This window comes from Hipposideros armiger, unplaced genomic scaffold (assembly GCF_001890085.2).
Source record: "Hipposideros armiger isolate ML-2016 unplaced genomic scaffold, ASM189008v1 scaffold_204, whole genome shotgun sequence".
NCBI classification, from domain to species: Eukaryota; Metazoa; Chordata; class Mammalia; order Chiroptera; family Hipposideridae; genus Hipposideros; species Hipposideros armiger.
The window spans coordinates 941,859-960,287 of NW_017731554.1; the positions used below are offsets into that span (position 1 = coordinate 941,859).

Consider the following 18,429-nt stretch of genomic DNA (forward strand, 5'->3'; position numbering starts at 1 on the left):
GAGGACACTGTTTCTAAAACAACTAGACTTAGTGCCCTTGAAAAAACATCGGGGACACATGGAAAATTCAATGTCACGTTGGCATATTTTGTGTGGTTATCTGAAAATCTCAAAGGTTACCTTTGTGCCTGGCAGGTAAGTACCTGCCATATAATCGCAGCACAATACATTCTTAAAGGATGTAAGAGTGATTACTAAAATAGCTGACTCATGTTGCAAACTGTCACCCAATCCTCCAAGCTTCAGTCCCTGGACATTGGAGCCACCTCAGAGTGCCAGGAATAGTGCCACCTAGTGAATTAATAATGCTGCTTCACTCCCAGCTCTGCCACCGTACTCCTCAACCTCCTTTCTCTAAACATTGGCCAACTCTAAACTAACACTTTGTGAAATCAGAGAAGATGAGAACCTGAGACAGGGCAGGCAAGCTCCACCGGTCAGTAGGGCAGTTCCTCGAGAATGTGATATCACTGCTTACCATCACCATGCAGAATCAAGTGGAAAGTGATGCCCCAGGCCGATGTTAGAATATATTTATTGCTACATTTATATACAATTATACAAACAGCCAGGACAGGAAGGGGAATGTTGCATCAATTTCTCCAGATTTCACAGATGCGCACTAGTAAACACAGCTGTACACCGTGAGTCTGCTCTGAGTTCAAAGCCAAAAATAAGTTACATACATTTCTTTGAAAAAGTGAAAAATTCTTGGAAATTCTCTCCATATGTCCCTCCTTACAAGCTAGTCATGCAGACAAAAGTGGGCTCTCAGGAGCTGAGGCCTGCAGGCATCTGTTTGGGGGACAGTCCCTCGAAGATGGGACACAGTTGGTGCTGGCTTGGGGCTATAGGGTGCCCCAAGTCCTGGCCCATCTTTCTGAGGTCTGCCCCTGGGAAAGGCAAGCGAGGGGGTTGGAGAGAGAGAGGATAGCGAGAAAGAGAAAACCAACAGTAAACTGAGAAGTGGAGAGAACTGTCAGCAAGAGTCCCGGGTACGGGAACATGTGTCCATCTGGTTCCAGCTGAGATTCTGGACTTTTGGGGAAGTACACATTCAGAACATCAGGCATGTCTTGGTAGGTCCTTATCCTAAAGCTCGCCATGTGGCATATGCCAGGGACCTGCGTGAAGACATCGAAAGTGAACAGGAAATTTAGGCAAGAAAGAAGAAAATGAAACTTAAGTATTACCATAATAGGATTGAAATGGTCATGACCTTAATTGAAATGCACACATTTCATAAATAACATTTAGCCATGGTTGAGCTTACTGCTGAATTATGAAGGGAGATGGATTCTGAAGAAATGCCATGACTTACAGATTGCACCAAAAGAAAAGTGGTTCCACAGACTCTGCACTCTGAGCTCTGCCAGGCTAGAATTATGTTTGGTCTTCAAGGGAATCTAACATAGATCTTGCAACGCTCAGATCCAGAATTATGATATGGATATGAGATCATGGTGCAAACACACTCCCCTTCACATCACAGTCATATAAACCTTTGTGACATGAATCACAAGAGAAGTGTTGGAGCAGCCTGTGGGGCATGTGTGCCCAAGGGATGAGCTCACCATATTTATACCAGTTCCATCTTACCCACCTCAGGCCACTTCCAGACCCAGGGTCCAAGAGAGAGGGTCCTCATATCAGATCTAACATGGCCTCCTAAGCAAAAATCAGCCTAGCCCCTCAGAGAAAGGACAAGGCCTGGAGGTTGAGAGCAAGAAGCTCATGGGTCTGAATACATCAGACTGCCAGAGGCATTTGGGGCTGATTAGTAATTTGGATACAGCCTGGTACCTGAGATTGTAGGGCGTTCTATCCCTGAAGAAAAACACAAACAAACCAACAAACCAGCCAGCTACAGCTTGTCCATGGCTGTAGATGCCACTCCTAATTCCTCACCTCCGTAATTCCATAGGCCATAGGAAGACAAGATGAGCAGAAACCCTAAAGACAGTGGGAGAAGGATCGGAAAACCACTCAGAAGTCCCTGTGCTTTTTCTTGGGTCAGTAACATTATAATCACTATGGGGAGGCCCAGCAGTTCTTCTGAGGCTGCCAACTATGTGACATTTCAAGCTGAAGGATGTGGCAACTGCCAACTCCCTTGATCCTTTAATAAATTAATCTCTGGATGATTCAAAATCTCTGTCATTTGATCTTGACTTTTCTGGTAAGTCATGCAGAAAATTTATTTTCCTACTTCTAACAACAATAGCACAGAGTCACGCTCCCTCAAAGGTTTTGCTCTCAAAAGTATTAACAGATAAAAGTCAATGAGGGGAAACTGGAAAACATCAGGCAAATTTTAATTTGGGGGATCTTACCAATCAGCAAACAAAATGTTACATAAACTCCTGCATTAGAAAAAATGGTTTAAAGATGAATAGCTAAGAAGAATATTGTTCATGGCAATCTATGGAATGCTAAGGACATGTTTCAGCCAAGGATTTTAGCTCAAATATCAGGAATAAGACTAACTGGATTATATGAATTAACAATCAGCTCCACTCCTTTCACACCAAGTGAGAGCGAATGGTGATGGATATGCCACAAGCCCTTCAAGTGGGTTTGAAACAATGAAGTGTTTTGGTGATGTCATGGAATGTCCGAGATTCTTGCATGACTTTCAACCCATTTCAGAGTAATCCAAAATTCGAGGCCAAAGAAGGAGATCATTTCTAAAAATTCGCCACCTCAACTGAACATGCATGGCCATTTTTTTTATGTCACATGAAAAACATCTAAAAAACAATATTGTTATAATGGACATTTATTCCACATCTTAAAGTATTATCTCAAATATATTCACATATAGCTAGAAGTTAGGTTTATAGACCTTTGGCAGGCTTAATCAGCAGGTTGGGGGAACTCAAATGAACTATTCGAGATCTATAAGATAAACTGCATTGCTGTGGTTTTATTTAGAAATGGGAGGGGTCAAAACAGTCGCTGCCAAAGAAATTAAGGAATTTTAAAACAACCTGTTATCATGGAAATTATGTTTGTTGATCAATGATTTTCAAATATTTCAAAACTGAGATCAATGCATAGTACTAACCTGGCTTATGAACCAATTCTGGAATTCTTCTATTCAATATGTATGTATGGCACTTCATTCTTAAGTATATCTGAATTTTTTTAAGAAAAATAAGAAAAAAACCTAACGGCAGCACACAAGTGTCATGTGTGTGAGCTTGCACCGTTAACACTCACTCTACACCCAGCGGGTTCTTTCGCAAAGGTAAGAGCGCAGTCTAGAGTACCATGTCCAAATAGTTCACCAGGACTACAGGGAAAATCTCAATTTAAAAAACTCAGACCTCCAAATTATTAAATTAGAGGAAGATGATTTTGACTGGCAAAGAGCCCAAGAGATATAAACAAATGAGGAGGAACCTGGAGGGGTGGAATTAGATGCTGCAATGATAGGGGTTGCTTTAGGTCAGCTCCTTTGACTGAGAATTCTCTAGACTAGATAAAGGCTCTGGGCCGTCAAGGAAAAACTTCGGTTTTACGGAGTCCTGCCAGCATCTCGGCAGTGAGAGGCGTGGCAGGTCTCATGGGAAGGTGGACTGGCCTGGCCACAGCTGCCAGAGGTACTTACCTCGTGAGGGAGGGAGCCTTCTTCCTAACTGTTACATTTGCTTTATGCTGTTTTGGCAAGAACGCATCTGGAACAATGCATACAGTTTGGGTCCCCACCTTTCAAAAGAGACATCAAGAGGTTAGAAAGCGTTTAGCAAAAGAACACAGACGGAAGCCAAATAGTACGGAATGCCAGGAGCACTGTTCCCTGCGTCGTGTAGGGCCTCTGAGTAACCACATTGCCAAAGTCATCTTCTTCTTAATCTTTAACTTTTTTTTCAGTCCACTTTTGAATCTCCATTATTACAACATGGAAATAAGAATACCTTTAAACCTCCCTTTAAACAGGTACTAGAATTCTAATAGTTGCCGCAACTCAACACAAACTGAATAGTTTCACAAGAATAATGCCCAGAGCTGTACACACCAAAGCTTTGTATTAGAGCAGTGGTTCTCAACCTGTGGGTCGCAACCCCTTTGGGGGTCGAACGACCCTTTCACAGGGGTCGCCTAAGACCATCGGAAAACAGAAAGATATTTACATTATGATTCATAACAGTAGCAAAATTACAGTTATAGAGTAGCAACGAAAGTAATTTTATGGTTGGTCACCACAACATGAGGAACTGTATTAAGGGGTCGCGGCATTAGGAAGGTTGAGAACCGCTGTATTAGAGTAATGCTTAAGATAGATTTTATATTTTACTTGAGGTCTCTCTTGATTAATTTAGGCACAGTTAAAATGTCTTTCAGGCACTAACCAGACTTACGGACCCAAAATACTTTGGGGTGCCTACTTTGAAATCAACAGTTGCAATCCTTGTATCAGCAAGTTCTCAATGTACTATAGCTGCAAACAAACAAACAGTAAAAACCTCTCCTCAGCCATGCTGGCACTACTGTAGTTAAAAGAGCAACTTCAGCCCTGTTTTCTCTGGTCTGTCTTCTTCAGCTGACTCATCTGCATCTCTCAGATACAGTCCTTAGAGACACCAAAAACAGTCACGATTAACTCTACAGAAAAACTGCTAAACCAATCAAGCTTACCCATGTGTCAAGATATCTGAATGAGAATATTGCTTACAGTATTTTTTATGCTTGTGGGTTAAGCAATTAGAAATGCAGTTACTGGCAATCTTTATCTTATAAATTGGTTATGTACAAAAAGGGCATCTGTTGTGTGCTGTTTCCCATGGAAACCATGTTATAGATGGTAGTTCAGTTTCCAGGCAGCTTAATCCATAATGAAAAGCTGAGTCTTTGTAGTAAAATACAGTAGAAATCCAAATTTGTCAAAGCTAGTAATAAAGGAACATAGAAACAATGAAGTTTATTAACAGTTTTATAATTTTTCTTTAATACTTGAGCTTAATGTGAAATTAAGGGGCAGAATCAGTTAGATGACTAAGTACTACTTGAAATTTAAGAACATCTTAAAGGGAATTTTAAGTATTTTCAAGGACCTGGAAGGTTAGCAGAGCTGACCCTTTATTGTATCAAATGTCATTTACAAATGTATTGCTGTATATTTTTCCTTAGTCCCAGCTCTACTCTCACCTTGATTAACCATAATTGAGGTAGATTTTTACTCGTAAAGGAACAAAGGGAGAAGGAACAAAGGAAAAGAGAATGGTTTCCATGAGTATACTGAGAAAATTTAGAAGAGCAAGAAAAAGAGGATGGGGGAGTAAAGTGGATAAATGTAAGGTACAAGAAAGGAAACAATTAATGAGGGTTACAGTGATAACAGGAAACAACATGCATACATTTCCCTAAGAGAAAAAGGAAGGCTAGCGAGTCAGAAATTTCCAAAGTGCGCCACCAGGTGGCGACATGAGATTAAAATAACTTGGTTGAAAACAGCAACTTTTGAAGGGGAGTGAGGGGGAAGGTACAAACAAATCAGAGGGGAAGGATCTTCACAGCAGTGGGGCTCAGGATTCAAGGAGCGCCCAGCCATAGGTTAGGACATATATCAAGTTATCCCAGGAACGCAAACTTGATTTAATGTTAGAAAAATATAATTCAGGGGCCGGCCGAGTGGCTCCGCTGGTTAAGAGCTCGCTTGGGAGCGCCAGCTCTGAGCAGCAGGGCCCCGGTTCGGATCCCACATTGAGGGACAGTGACGCTGCCCTCTACAGCTAAGATGGTGAACAACAGTTCGACCTGGAGCTGGGCTGCTGTGAGTCGCCCGCAACAGCGTAGGCTGCAGCAGGGCCCCAGTGGGCTGCCATGAGCCGCCGTGAGCGGCCGACCAATGACCGGCGACCGATCTGCCTCACCTGGGAAGAGCGCAGTGATAATACCAACATGGGCCAGTGAAGCAACATCCCCCACAACTAGACTGAAGAACAAAAGGACAGCAATTTGTCTACCTGTCTGTTTCCCTTCCCTGATTCCCCAATGCTGTTCCCCTCCTCCAATTCCCCAATAAAAATCTTTAAAATAAAATAAAAAAGAAAAATCTACTTCAGTATGCTAACAAATAAACAAAAAGCACACATGCATATTATTTCAATACATACAGAAATCGCATTTGATAAATTTTAAACCTTTTTATTAAAAAATACTGGCAAAATTGACATATGTATATAAAAGGAAGTTTCATAACCCCAAAAAGGGCATGTATCAAAAACCTACAGCAAACATGTGGTGGCAAATGTGAGAAATGTTAGAAGCATTCCTCCTAAATCAGAAATGAGAGGCCATGTATGTTCAAAATTGTACTGGAAGTTTCAGTCAAGTCAGTCAGTCAGATAAGAAAAAGAGGTAAATGTTATTGGGATTGAGAAAGACTGCGAACTGTCATTATTTGCAGAACAGGACTATTCATGTAGAAAGCCCAAAAGATTTCAAGAACAGACTTCAGAAACATTAAGAGTCAAGCAAGGTCAGCAAACAAAAATTAATTTCATTTTTATACACCAGCCGCAAAGTTTTAAAATGTAACTCTTAAAAGATAGCAAAAATAAGGTGCTCAATAATAAACTTAATAAAAGAAATATATTATCTTAATGCAAACATATAAACAACTTTACTGAAAGGTATTAAGGAAGACATCAACACATGGAGAGGGATAACATATTCATGATCAAGAATACTTAATGTTACGCAGGTGTAACTTCTTCCCAAATTAGTCTATTACTACATCTCCAACCCAAAGTTCTTATTTTCCCCATGCAATATAAGGGAATTCTAAAATTTATATAGACGAATGAAGGGCCCAAGTCAGGAATTTATTATTAAAACATGGCTGAGAAACTTTTAAAGAAAGCTCTATCCAATATTAAGGCTCATCATAAAGCTAAGGGTATAGGAATTAAGACGGAATGGTATTGACACAGGGACAAATTGACCAGTGGAACAGAACAGGGACTCTACATGTGCACACTTGATATAGGTAAGAAGTAATAATGCAACCAGTGGGGGAAGGATGAACTATCAAAGTATCAAGACATTAGTCATCCAGACAGAAAAAAAATCAGCTATATTGTTGGTAAAAACTGGAATAATCCAAATGTCCATCATGAGGGGAATGGATGAATTGGAGTGCATTCACAAAACAAATATACTCACAGCCGTGAAAATGAATGAGCCACTGCTATATTCATCAACTCGGATGTGTGTGTGTGTGTGTGTAATGAAACTATATAAAGTTCATGCGTGTGCAAAACTAGACTATATTGCTTGTGGATACCAACAGTAAAAGTCAAAGAAAAGGATGATGTGATAGAGGAGGAATACAAAAGCCAGTTACTGGCAGTGTACTATTTTCAAAACTGATACATGAGTATCTATTACATATATGTTTTAATAATATATACTATAATATACATATATATTCCTTTATTTATATGTCTATGCACACATCTTTCCCCAACACTGTTGTAAAACAATCTCTAGTTTTTAAACGTTTATAACAGAAATTGATGGAGGAAAAATACTCAATAAACAGGGAAATTATAAATTTGGTTCCAATGACCTTTGGACTTAGAACCATTACAATTTTGACTATTTCCAAGAAACCTCTAGGTAGAAAAATCAATAGTTGCTCTGAGGGCACTGAGGAAAAGAAGCAACCTTGTTATTCCCCCACTGTTGGGCACCCTCATCTCTAAATCAGTGATTCTCCACGTGTGGTCCCAGAACACCACCAGCCTCACCTGTTAAAAATGCAAGTTCTTGGACTTCACATAGATTTACTGAATCAGAAACTCAAGGATGGGGCCCTGCAATCTGCATTTTAATGAACTCTCCAGGTGATTCTGATGCAGGATTTTGAGAACCACTGCTGGAAGTTTTTCAAATGTATAAGAAAACCTCTTCATTACAACAAAACAAGACCTCCCCTATGATCAAATCAAAATTATAGACAGCTGGCCTTTGGAAGAATATGCCTATTTTTTAAATCCTTTAATTCAGAGGTCAGCAAACTATGACTTGTGGACCAAATCCAGCCTCCACCCCCGGCCCCAACCCCGTTTTTGTAGAGACCATGATTTAAAATTTTTTAAATCAAAAGACGAATATTTCATTAACAGGTAGGAAGTGAAATAAAATTCAGATATCAGTGTCCAAAATAAAGTTTTATTGGAAGGCAGCCATGCTCATTTATTGCATATATCTACAGCTGCTGTGGTACTAGTGTTGTGTAGTTGCGACAGACTATTTGTCCTACAAAGTCAAAAATATTTAATATCTGCACCTTTACAGAAAAAGTTTGCCAACTTCTGCTTTGATAATTAGAATGTACCAACCTAAAAGCAAAATATAGACAATCATAGTGATATTCTCTTAAAAACACAATTTTCATTTTAATCCTACAGGCAAAAATCTAGCAGTTTCACAAATCATAAGGAAAGTTAAATCAGATCCCTTTTTATCTACAAAGTAAATAACCCATATAGAGCATCTGGAAAATATTAATTATGCTGCTTTCACTCTTCAAATTAAGTGACAAAGAACTGACAGTAAATTTTAATACAGTACTCTATCACAGTTCTGAAAACTAATTTAGCAATCTCCTCCCACCGACATTTACTCAGGTGCATATCTTAAGCTGCAAGCCTGTCTGGAATGCTGCACATGACTTATTGCTCAGGCGTCACACTGCGGCCACCTTCCTCCCTTCCCCAGGATGAAAGTCTCCGGGACAGAGCCTCTTCCCTCTGATCCTCAACCTTGAATTTTTTCCAGGTCAGGTTCAGTTCATATCACTGAAGACCTGCTCACTGAGTTCCTGAAATATTTTATTCAACAACTATTGGGTGGCCAAAAAATCCTATTTTTATCCATATCCATCTTTACCTCTTGAATTTCATCTTCCCCTAAATTTCTAAGATCCCTGAGCAGAGACCCCTTCTTTTGATTTCGAGGGCTTTAACACAATAAAAAGGATGCTTTCTCACCAGAGTAAATCATGTATTTCAACTTAAAATCTTTAAGCTCTATTCATCTTATCTTGAAAATGAGTGCAGTGAGCTCTTGACAGTTTGGTGTTACCAGCTCACACAAGATAGTTCAATAAGTCTGCTCTTCAATTTGGTGGGGTTTGATCTCCAGGTCACTGTTCAACTTAATATTTAAAGCATTCTTCTTTGGCCTCTAAATTAATGGGCACATTCACTTTGAGTTATGTAGACAAGCAAATCCTCCGCAGGGCACTGTCATGTAAACATATCTCAATTGGAAAGGTAGCTTTGTAGTCAAAAGGAGATAGGCCTCCAGTTCAAAGGAAACCAAAACCCAGATAAGGACTCTGCCCCTATGCCTTCTGGCACGTACTGAACTGCAAAATGCAAGAGCACAACCTGCTCAAGGAGACCTGCGGCACTTAGGACAGCTTTGTGTGGATTAGGAAAAGGTGCCCCTTTCTCCAGAGGCAGCTCTGTGTAGCCCCAGTGTACACGCTTGTTGAGTGGAAGACACACTAAATTTGTACTTCTGTCTGTAAACTTTTGCCCCTACATGTCTGTAAGCGCTTGTGACCTGGCTCCATTCTAACTTCATCTCACACACCACTCTCCTCTGGGTTCACTCAGCTGTGGATACACTGCCCTCTTTTCTGTTCTTTGAACAAGTCAAGCCCTTTCTTGCCTAAGGTCTTTGCATATGCTGTTTCTTTTACCTGGAATGCTTTAAAGCAAAGACTGTAAATTGGTGTGTGGCAAGCAGATTGTTTGGCTTGCAAAACATTTTCTAAATTAAAAAAAAATAGCTGTCATGTAAAATTTGGGAGATTTCATATAAAAATCACATTTCAGCTTATTTAAAGCATTATTCTTTAAATGCTTTTTAAAAAGCGGTTTTTTGGCTTATCTCAGAAAATGACAACAACCTAGACAGGGCTGAGACCCCACACACAGCCCCGTCCTGCTCTGCCCGCCCCAGAGCACTTGCCTCCCTCTGGCGGCTGTATCCGCCATCTTGATTTCAATACAAGGGGAGGAGCTAGTCTTCTCTTCTTTCAGGTGGCTACTTACATGCCACCTCCTCGCAGACTGTTTCTGACCTTCCTGTCCTAAATTATCATCCCCATATTTTCCCTAACTCACTCCCTTGTTTCTTTCACAGTATCAAGTTGATATAAAACTGCTCCTTTTATAGGTCAAAGATGGTCGAATATTGGCAATTTCACGATTCAATCTAATACAATTCACAACTTTTAAATTATTCAGCATGTTTCCTCTTTCTACAGAAACTAAGTCCTTTAGGATGAGGATCTAGTCTTATTCACTATTCTCAGTGACTAGGATGCACACACCGCCTGGCAGATACTAGGCACTAAAATACTTGGCTGAATAAATGAAGACACCTTCCACCAGAAGTTCCTTAGCAGCTCCAGAACATACACAAAACCCATTTAACCTATCCTGAGGTCTCTAGAATTAGCCTAAGTTATAAGGGGACTTTCCTAACCCAGGCCGTCATGTTTGGGCCTGACTCACTAAAAAATGTACTTGACATTTCTTGGCTAAGAGAAAGAACTGAGGCAGGACCAAGTTTGGGGGGCGGGGGGGGGAATCGCTGAATTGGTTTGACATAATAAGTTTGAGGTGCTTATTAGATATCAGAGTGGAAATTTCAGGTAGGTAGTTGGATATATAGGTCCAAAGTTCAGAGAAGCGGTTTGGCTGGAGACTTGAGAGTTTTTAGCATACAGATGGAACACTGGGTAAGTCACTAAGAGAGCGAAGTGTAGACAGAGAAGGCCTGGACCTTGGGACACTCCAATATTAAGAGGCTGAGAAGGGAACCTCACTTATCTATAATACACAAACAAATTATTTGTCTACTGGGAGTAAACTGTAAACCATTCCCTGCTTAGGGCAGACCATATCTCTTTTTATCTCCACATACTTAGCACAGGGCCTGGCACACATGCTAATAAACATATGCTGAGCAAGACCTTCTAAGAGAATCACAAGTAAAATCTTTAAAAGGCAAACAGATGACATTAAAAATGAAATCCAAAGAACTTGGCTACAAATAGTAATACCCACAATACTGACAGAAACAAAGACCTTATGAAAAACAAATGACAGAAGTTACTGCTTATTAACACCTTTAATATGCCAGGCTGTAAACAAAGTATTCCATGTATGTTATTACAATCAATGCTCACAATATCAAGTTTTACTCCCATTTAAACCGATGAGGAAACTTCGGCTCCAAATGGCTGAGTGGCTTTCCCAGCCAGTAAGTGGCTGGGCCATTCCAACCTAAAAATAGGACTCCAAAACCCATGCAATTATCTGTACATTATGTTGCTTCACATCGATCCCAAACACTCTCTGAATACCAATCAGATGATGTATTTAATGTGCTCTGAACTGATAAAACCTGGATCTAAGCATTTTCTGTAAAAAAAACCCTAAACATTTGCTGAAGCAGCAGGAGAATCTGGGAAAGGATCCCTGTACCTTAGACTGGGAAGAACCATGATACGCAGAATCTGTAATTTGACTACTGACAGTTTCTGAGCATACCCAGAAAAACTATGCAGAAACAGATGGCAGGCGGCAGCAGCACTCACTGGGCGGCTGAAAGAGCAATGGAAACATGAAGGCCGCTACAGACTTCTGAGTCTCTCTGGTACATCCACTTAGAATTCAGTGTGAATCTCGGGGAAGGGGAAGAGGGAGACTGCAAATCACTAAGATCAAAGTTTCTTCGATCTGATTTACATGAAATAGCATTAGTGCTTTTGAAATAAATCTAGGCTGTACCCCCCACCCCAAATATTTGTGACTACAAAAAAATCATTTAAGAATTAGGCCAAAGTTTATAGGCACAAGAGCAATATTTATCTAAAAAAAGAAAGCTCTGAAATCAAAAGGTATTTTCTTAACTTCAGAAAGATCACAATAATACACTAATACATATATTGTAACTTAGAAGATGTTATGTTAATCTACCAACTTAAAAATCAAAGAAAACTTGCAGAATCAAATTTCTTTGAAATAACTTCTGCTGTTGTTTGGTGGCATGGTAGTATCTTTTATTACGTATTAATGTGTTTGGCAATGATCTGAGCTTGTCATTTGCCATTTTAACAAAATTAGGCAAATGAAAACTCTAATCATTGAGGAAATGGTGACAATTAAAGGAAATTAAAAATCAAAAAGCTATGAAAGTACTTTTAGAAAAATCCTATCCTACTGGTTTGCTTTTAAAAAATATTTTCTGATTACAGAATTTGAAGAAGTCAGAGAAGTTTTAATTATTGGCAGATCTTTTTCACTTGGGCCCTCCAAAGTGAAAAATTAAGACTACTGTAGCTGTGTCACCTCTTAAGTAAACCTGATATACAGAAATCCAATTTATGAAGAGAAGCACATATTACTATTTCAAATTTTTTAAAAACACATACATCATTTATGTAAAAAATAATTTCCTATATTTTAGGAATGCTTAAGTTATAACCTTATGTAAACTTACCCCATCTACTGGGCTATAACACAATTTCTTAAAGAGGATAAAACACGAGCAGTATTTATACAAGAAAACATCATGGTATTCTTTATAATAGCAAAGGATTGGTAAAACCATAAATGTTCATCAGAAATTTAAGTATTCATATATTTTTGTACTGTGGTATTTTTGTACTGATATATATTGACTTCCAAAACACATACTGTTCAGTGAAAGAAGTGCAAAACCGTTTACAGAATGCTATAACTTACATAAACAACAAAAAGTACATAATATATGCATGCTTATATAGGTAATCTCCAAAAGGAGGCACACGTTGAAAACAATAGTAACCTCCGGGGAGCGCTGCGGACTAGACGACAGAGAAAAAAGGCTTTTTTTTTCTTTTCTTCAGTGCTATACTATTGCCATCAACTGAATTTTTTCATGTTTATGTAAGACTTTTAATAATCTAACCAAGTATTTTAAAATGAGGCTTTGGCCATAAAGTAGCTAAGTATGACCTAAAGCACCTTTAGTATTTGGTAACTTCAACACATATGATAATACCAGAAGCCAAAGAAAAATATACTTTCCTAAAAATATTTGTAATTTAATACCTACTTTTCTAAGTTTTTTTAAAAAACCAATTTTCTTTGCGCGCAGCTGAAAAAATTTTTTAATAAAGTGGGAATTTGGCAATAATTTGATTAATGCTTAAAAACAATCTCCAAAGGAAAAAATAACTCCCCCCAATCTTAAATATCCCAGTTTTCTGATGCTTTGCTATGATACAAGCTATTGCTATTATAAACTTACAAATATCAACAGACAATTAACGACTGTTTGAGAAGGAAATTCTACCTGTACTGCTTAAGGCAATGGCTATCCTAAGGTTTACTTAAAGTAGAAAAATAATTTGGAGTCAAATGGTAAGCTTAATGGTAAGTTAAATACAGTGGTTAACAAAAAAGATCGTAAGAAAAACTTCAATATTACCATATTTCCCCATGTATAAGACACCTTTTTTCGAAAAATTTGGGGTCTAAAAACTGGGTGCGTCTTATACGTGGTTGTAGATTTCAAATGCCATAGATGGAACTGAGGACGAGGCAATATATGAAGACAGTGATTCGTGATCAGATACAGATGAGGACAAGCTAATGGTTGGGAGTTTTGACAGTGATGAGGAGTTGTATGAATTTCATGAAGAATAAAATTTGAGTTCAATAACTTTATGTAATACATTTTTTTCAAATTTTGGCCCCCAAAATTAAGGTACGTCTTATACATGGGGAAATACGGTAAATTATGTTTCAATATTGGCTATCCTAATATAAACCACTATTAATAAGGTTGCTTATATTCAATAGACTCTATTATATAAGGCAACCAGATACATTTATATTTGATATTAAAGAATATCAATTCCTTAGTGGCAGAAAACTAAGTTAACAAATCTAAAATACTAGCTAGCCTAGCTAGTGATTAATTTATACCTCTTGATGCTGACTAGCACCTGCTAAATGACTTCTCATTTCTCTAACTCCTGCACATTTTATATCAATTTTTCTTCTGTTATTTACTACTTTAGTTCTCTATATCTTGAGTCATGTTTCAACTCCGATTTAACTACAACTTCCATGCCATAGTCACAGGGCCTCATCTGTCTCTCATAACTCTTAACAGTACTTTGCATCCATAGCCATTGCTCTGTAAATCACTGTAAGAATGAATGGCTGTTATGAATGCACATATACATATCTATTAATCTTATTACTTTATGGAAAAATAGCCATGCCTCCTTGTCTCCCATTCAGCATTTCCTTTTGTAACACTGAAATTGAAAACATTTTACATTTCTAATGCCTAAGAACTAAAGCATAATGCCTCAAAAATAGGTGGTGGTAGAGAACATTTTCTTATCTGTAGACATATTAGTAATCTAGAAGACATACTTGCTTCCATTCTAATGCTTGAGAACATTCCAAAAATGTTGTCAATAATCTCTACAGATGCAAAACTACTTTTCCAATGAATACAGTCTATACATTTTGATGCAAAGCCTTCGATACAGCCTACGTCCCTCCAACTCATTATAAATATCCCTAAAACATCAGCTTATACCAGAATGTAATGTGGCCCAGTACATGAAACAATATTATAAACTATACAGATGATTAGGTTCTGGGTTCTAATTCTAGATTTTACACTGCTTGGTAGTCTAGTTTTTACAAAATGGAGGTATTCTCAGGATATTTTAAGAATGCATATAAATTAAAATAACATTGATTTTACTTTATTTTGTACCTACCAAAAAAATTGTTTTCATACTTATGATCAATTACTTTTAAAAGATGTTAGTATTTCTGGGAGGAAAAAAATGATAATCACTGTCAAGTTTCTAAGGATCTAAAATGAGCTACTATCAAGTACTGTCTACATACCATTGGGTTGTCGGAAAAGTCATGACGCATTTTTGCAATGAAAAACATAGAAAAAAATGTCATGACTTTTCCGACAACCCAATAGCAGCTGTTATAGTTTACAAAGTTAGCAGGAAGGAAAACCATCCACTTGTAACAGATTACCAATAGATTGTATGTATCTCTATTCAAAAACTTTTATGGCCTAAAAACTGAGAAAACTACTGTATTAGGGATTGTATGGAGGAAATAAACAGAAATAAGAGGGAAAACCTAACATATCATTTGGGCATAAGCAAATGAATCAAATCATACCTCTAGGAAAAGAGTTGATGAAGCATAATCAAATATGATCAACTTAAAAATCTGTAAGTTTTCCAAAGTAATTCATTCAAAGCTGTCACAGCCACTTAATAATTGTGCGTGTATATTCTGAGATAATCTTCACTGAGTTGTATTTTGATGAATATAATCCCTTCATAATGATCTTTTAAGAACTATTTTTCTAACCCCTTGAAAACCTGTTTTCAAAAAACCCTTCGAGTTCCTTCCAGTCATAACAATGTTAGGATCATGTGGGAGCAAAAGGATATTAATAGAACTGCGGTTAGCATACTCTGCAGTAATAGGTTTTCAACTATAAACAAGTATCAATAATTCAAAGTAAATGGATATTAACCCTTGGTCAAGCATTACATTTTGGAGAAGACAATACATCTGGAATCTAAGCCTAAATCGGATTCCAGAGAAATGCTCTGAAACAGAGAACTTAATACAGAATTATGAAATTGCTTATAAAAACAAGAATCCAAGAGATGTAAGATATGGAATTAGAACTCAGTATCCAATGCATTTTTTCTTAGGTGTCTTTAATTTCTAGTTCTTTTTGTGCCACTGAAGAACCCATCCCCCAAAGGTTGGATAAAATATAAAACAGAGGCCTTAACTCACAAAAAAGGTCATTTGAAAAATAAGCAGAAGAAAAAACATTACTACACGTAGCAAAGATGAGAGCAAATCAGATCTAGATACTTTCTTTAAATTCTCAGAAGGTAGTTAATGTACTTCTTTCCCAGGACCACAGCCTTCTTTCCGGCTAATTGCAGAATGCGTAGTTCCACTAAACTCTCTTTATTCTCTGCACTTTCTAGCATACCTTAAATAGCAGCATGAATTTTTCTTTAGAGCAAAGTTTAGTTACTGTTCCCTTCTGTAACTGCATTCCCAAAGGTATCAGATGTCTTCAAATCAAACTAAACGACCTCAAGCACAGGGTTTAAAGCTCCATAAATTTCTGACCCAACCTACTTTAGCTTTACCCCTAGTCAGTAAACAGTGAATCACATTTTCTATTCCAGTCAAGTTTACTTTTCATCTCTTGATGCTAACCACTGTATGTAACACCCTTCCTGGTCTGCCTTTTTAGTAATCAAAAATTATTTTTTCTCTTTAAAACACATGAAGACTAAAAGCACAGGCGATAAAAGAAAAAAAATAGATGAATTGGACTTCATCAAAATTAAAAATTTTTGTACATCAAAAAATGAGTGAAAAGGCAACCCACAGAATGGGAGAATATCTGCAACTCATACAGCTGATAAAGGATTATTTGCAATTCATATTATTTGGTTTGGAATTACTATTCAGAAAATATGAAGAACTACAACTCAGTAACAACAAAAAACAAACTCAATTAAAAAACGGACAAAATGTGAATAAAAACTTTGGCAAAGGAAATGTTCGACATCAAAGACAAATGCATCACAGGGAAATGCAAATCAAAACCACAATGACATACCACTTTATCCATTAGGATGGTTATTATCAAAAACAAACACACAAAAACAACTGTTGGTGAGGATGTGGAGAAACAGGAACCCTTATGCACTGGTGGTGGGAATGTAAAATAGGACAGCTGCTATGAAATAAAGTATGGCAGTTCCTTAAAAACTTAAAAGATAGAATGACCATATAATTCAGCAATTTCATTTGTAGGTATGTACCCAAAAGAACTGCAAGCAGGGACTTGAACAGGTATTTGTATACCAATGTACATGGTAGCATTATTCACAATTGTCAAAATGTAGAAACAATTCAAATGCCCATTGACTGATGAATAGATCAACAAACTGTAGGAAATATACACAATGAAATATTATTCAGCCTTAAAAATGAATAAAATTTTGATACATGCTATAACATGGATGAATCTTGAAAACATTATGCTAAGTGAAATGTTAGACACAAAAGAACAAACATTATGAGTCCACTTATGCGAGGTACCCAGAACAGTGAAATTCAAAGAGACAGAAAGTGGCGCAGTGGTCAGCAGAGACTAAAAAGAAGGAAGAATGGGGAGTTTGGTAGTGGTTAATGGGTACAGAGATTCCATTTGAGATGATGAAAAAGTTCTAGAGATGGATAATGGTGACAGCTGCACAACAATGTAAATGTATTTATATTAGTGAACTGTACACTTGAAAATGGTTAAAATGGTAAATTTTATGTATATTTTAACACAATAAAGAAATGAGGATTCAACTGAAAACAGCTAATGCCATTAAACTTCTCAACACTTATGATAATACAGATTATTACTAATTATGATACTTGAATGGTTTATCAGTTGGGTATAAAATATGTCTTTCTACATAAAGTTAGAATTTTTAAAATTAGGCACTTTTTTTTAGGATATTTTTAAATACTGACTGGTGTTTAAAATTTGACTTATGAAGTGAAAATTAAGTAATTTATCAAAGAACAAAGCATACTTGAGAATCTATACTGTGTATTCTTAGTCTCTCCATCACTAACTTTGCTCTTGATCTTCTTTACGTTGCAGTAGTTTCCCTCATCACACAACCGTATTTTTTATCCAAAATAGCTAAAATTTTAAAGTAAATAATTATATGAACGGAATGATGGCATATAGGATTCAAATGCTAGACTTGAATTACAGACTTTTCAGTATAAACCACAGGAAAGGGAAGGAGGAGGTGTCGCCTTATGAGTTAAGACACACGTGCATCTCTAGGTCTAAAACAGATGAGAAAGCATCTTAATGTAACGTGTAAAAAACTAAAAGGGGTATTACAGCATATGACAGTGCAAGAATTTCATATAATAAATCCATGTTTTATCAAAAGGAACTCTTCCAAGGATTGTCACATAAATCTCAGAAATTCTGTTCCCATATTACCTACTAGGAAGATGGACATTTGGCTATATAGACTTAGTCAAGATAAACTAAAACCGGTACAACTATTTTTAGGAGCAAACTAAATGACATGCATAAATATCAAAGTATATTTAACTTTTTAAATGATCATTAAATAAATGTGAACAACAGACTAATAAAAATAAATTACATGGATGAAAGCAACTGACTAGATACAAGCATGGAGGAATCTGGGCATACAAATAACATGAATCAACAAAATGGTATTGCCATTTTAAAAGAAATCTGGTATTGTTAACAGATTAATGCAAATGATCT

The 18,429-nt window shown here is 37.2% G+C and overlaps 1 protein-coding gene across 2 annotated transcripts in view; it reads right to left on the minus strand.

Moving 5' to 3' along the window:
* Positions 1–518: 518 nt before the first annotated feature.
* Positions 519–18,429, minus strand: part of RDX (radixin) — a 100,059-nt gene continuing 82,148 nt past the window's right edge. For both annotated transcript variants that reach the window (XM_019653649.1, XM_019653650.1), the window contains 2 exons: positions 3,614–3,711; positions 519–1,124 (listed from right to left, as the gene is read on the minus strand). In XM_019653649.1, coding sequence (XP_019509194.1) covers positions 3,645–3,711 — 67 coding nt within the window. In that variant the 3' untranslated portion in view covers positions 519–1,124; positions 3,614–3,644. The remainder of the gene's footprint in view (positions 1,125–3,613; positions 3,712–18,429) is intronic.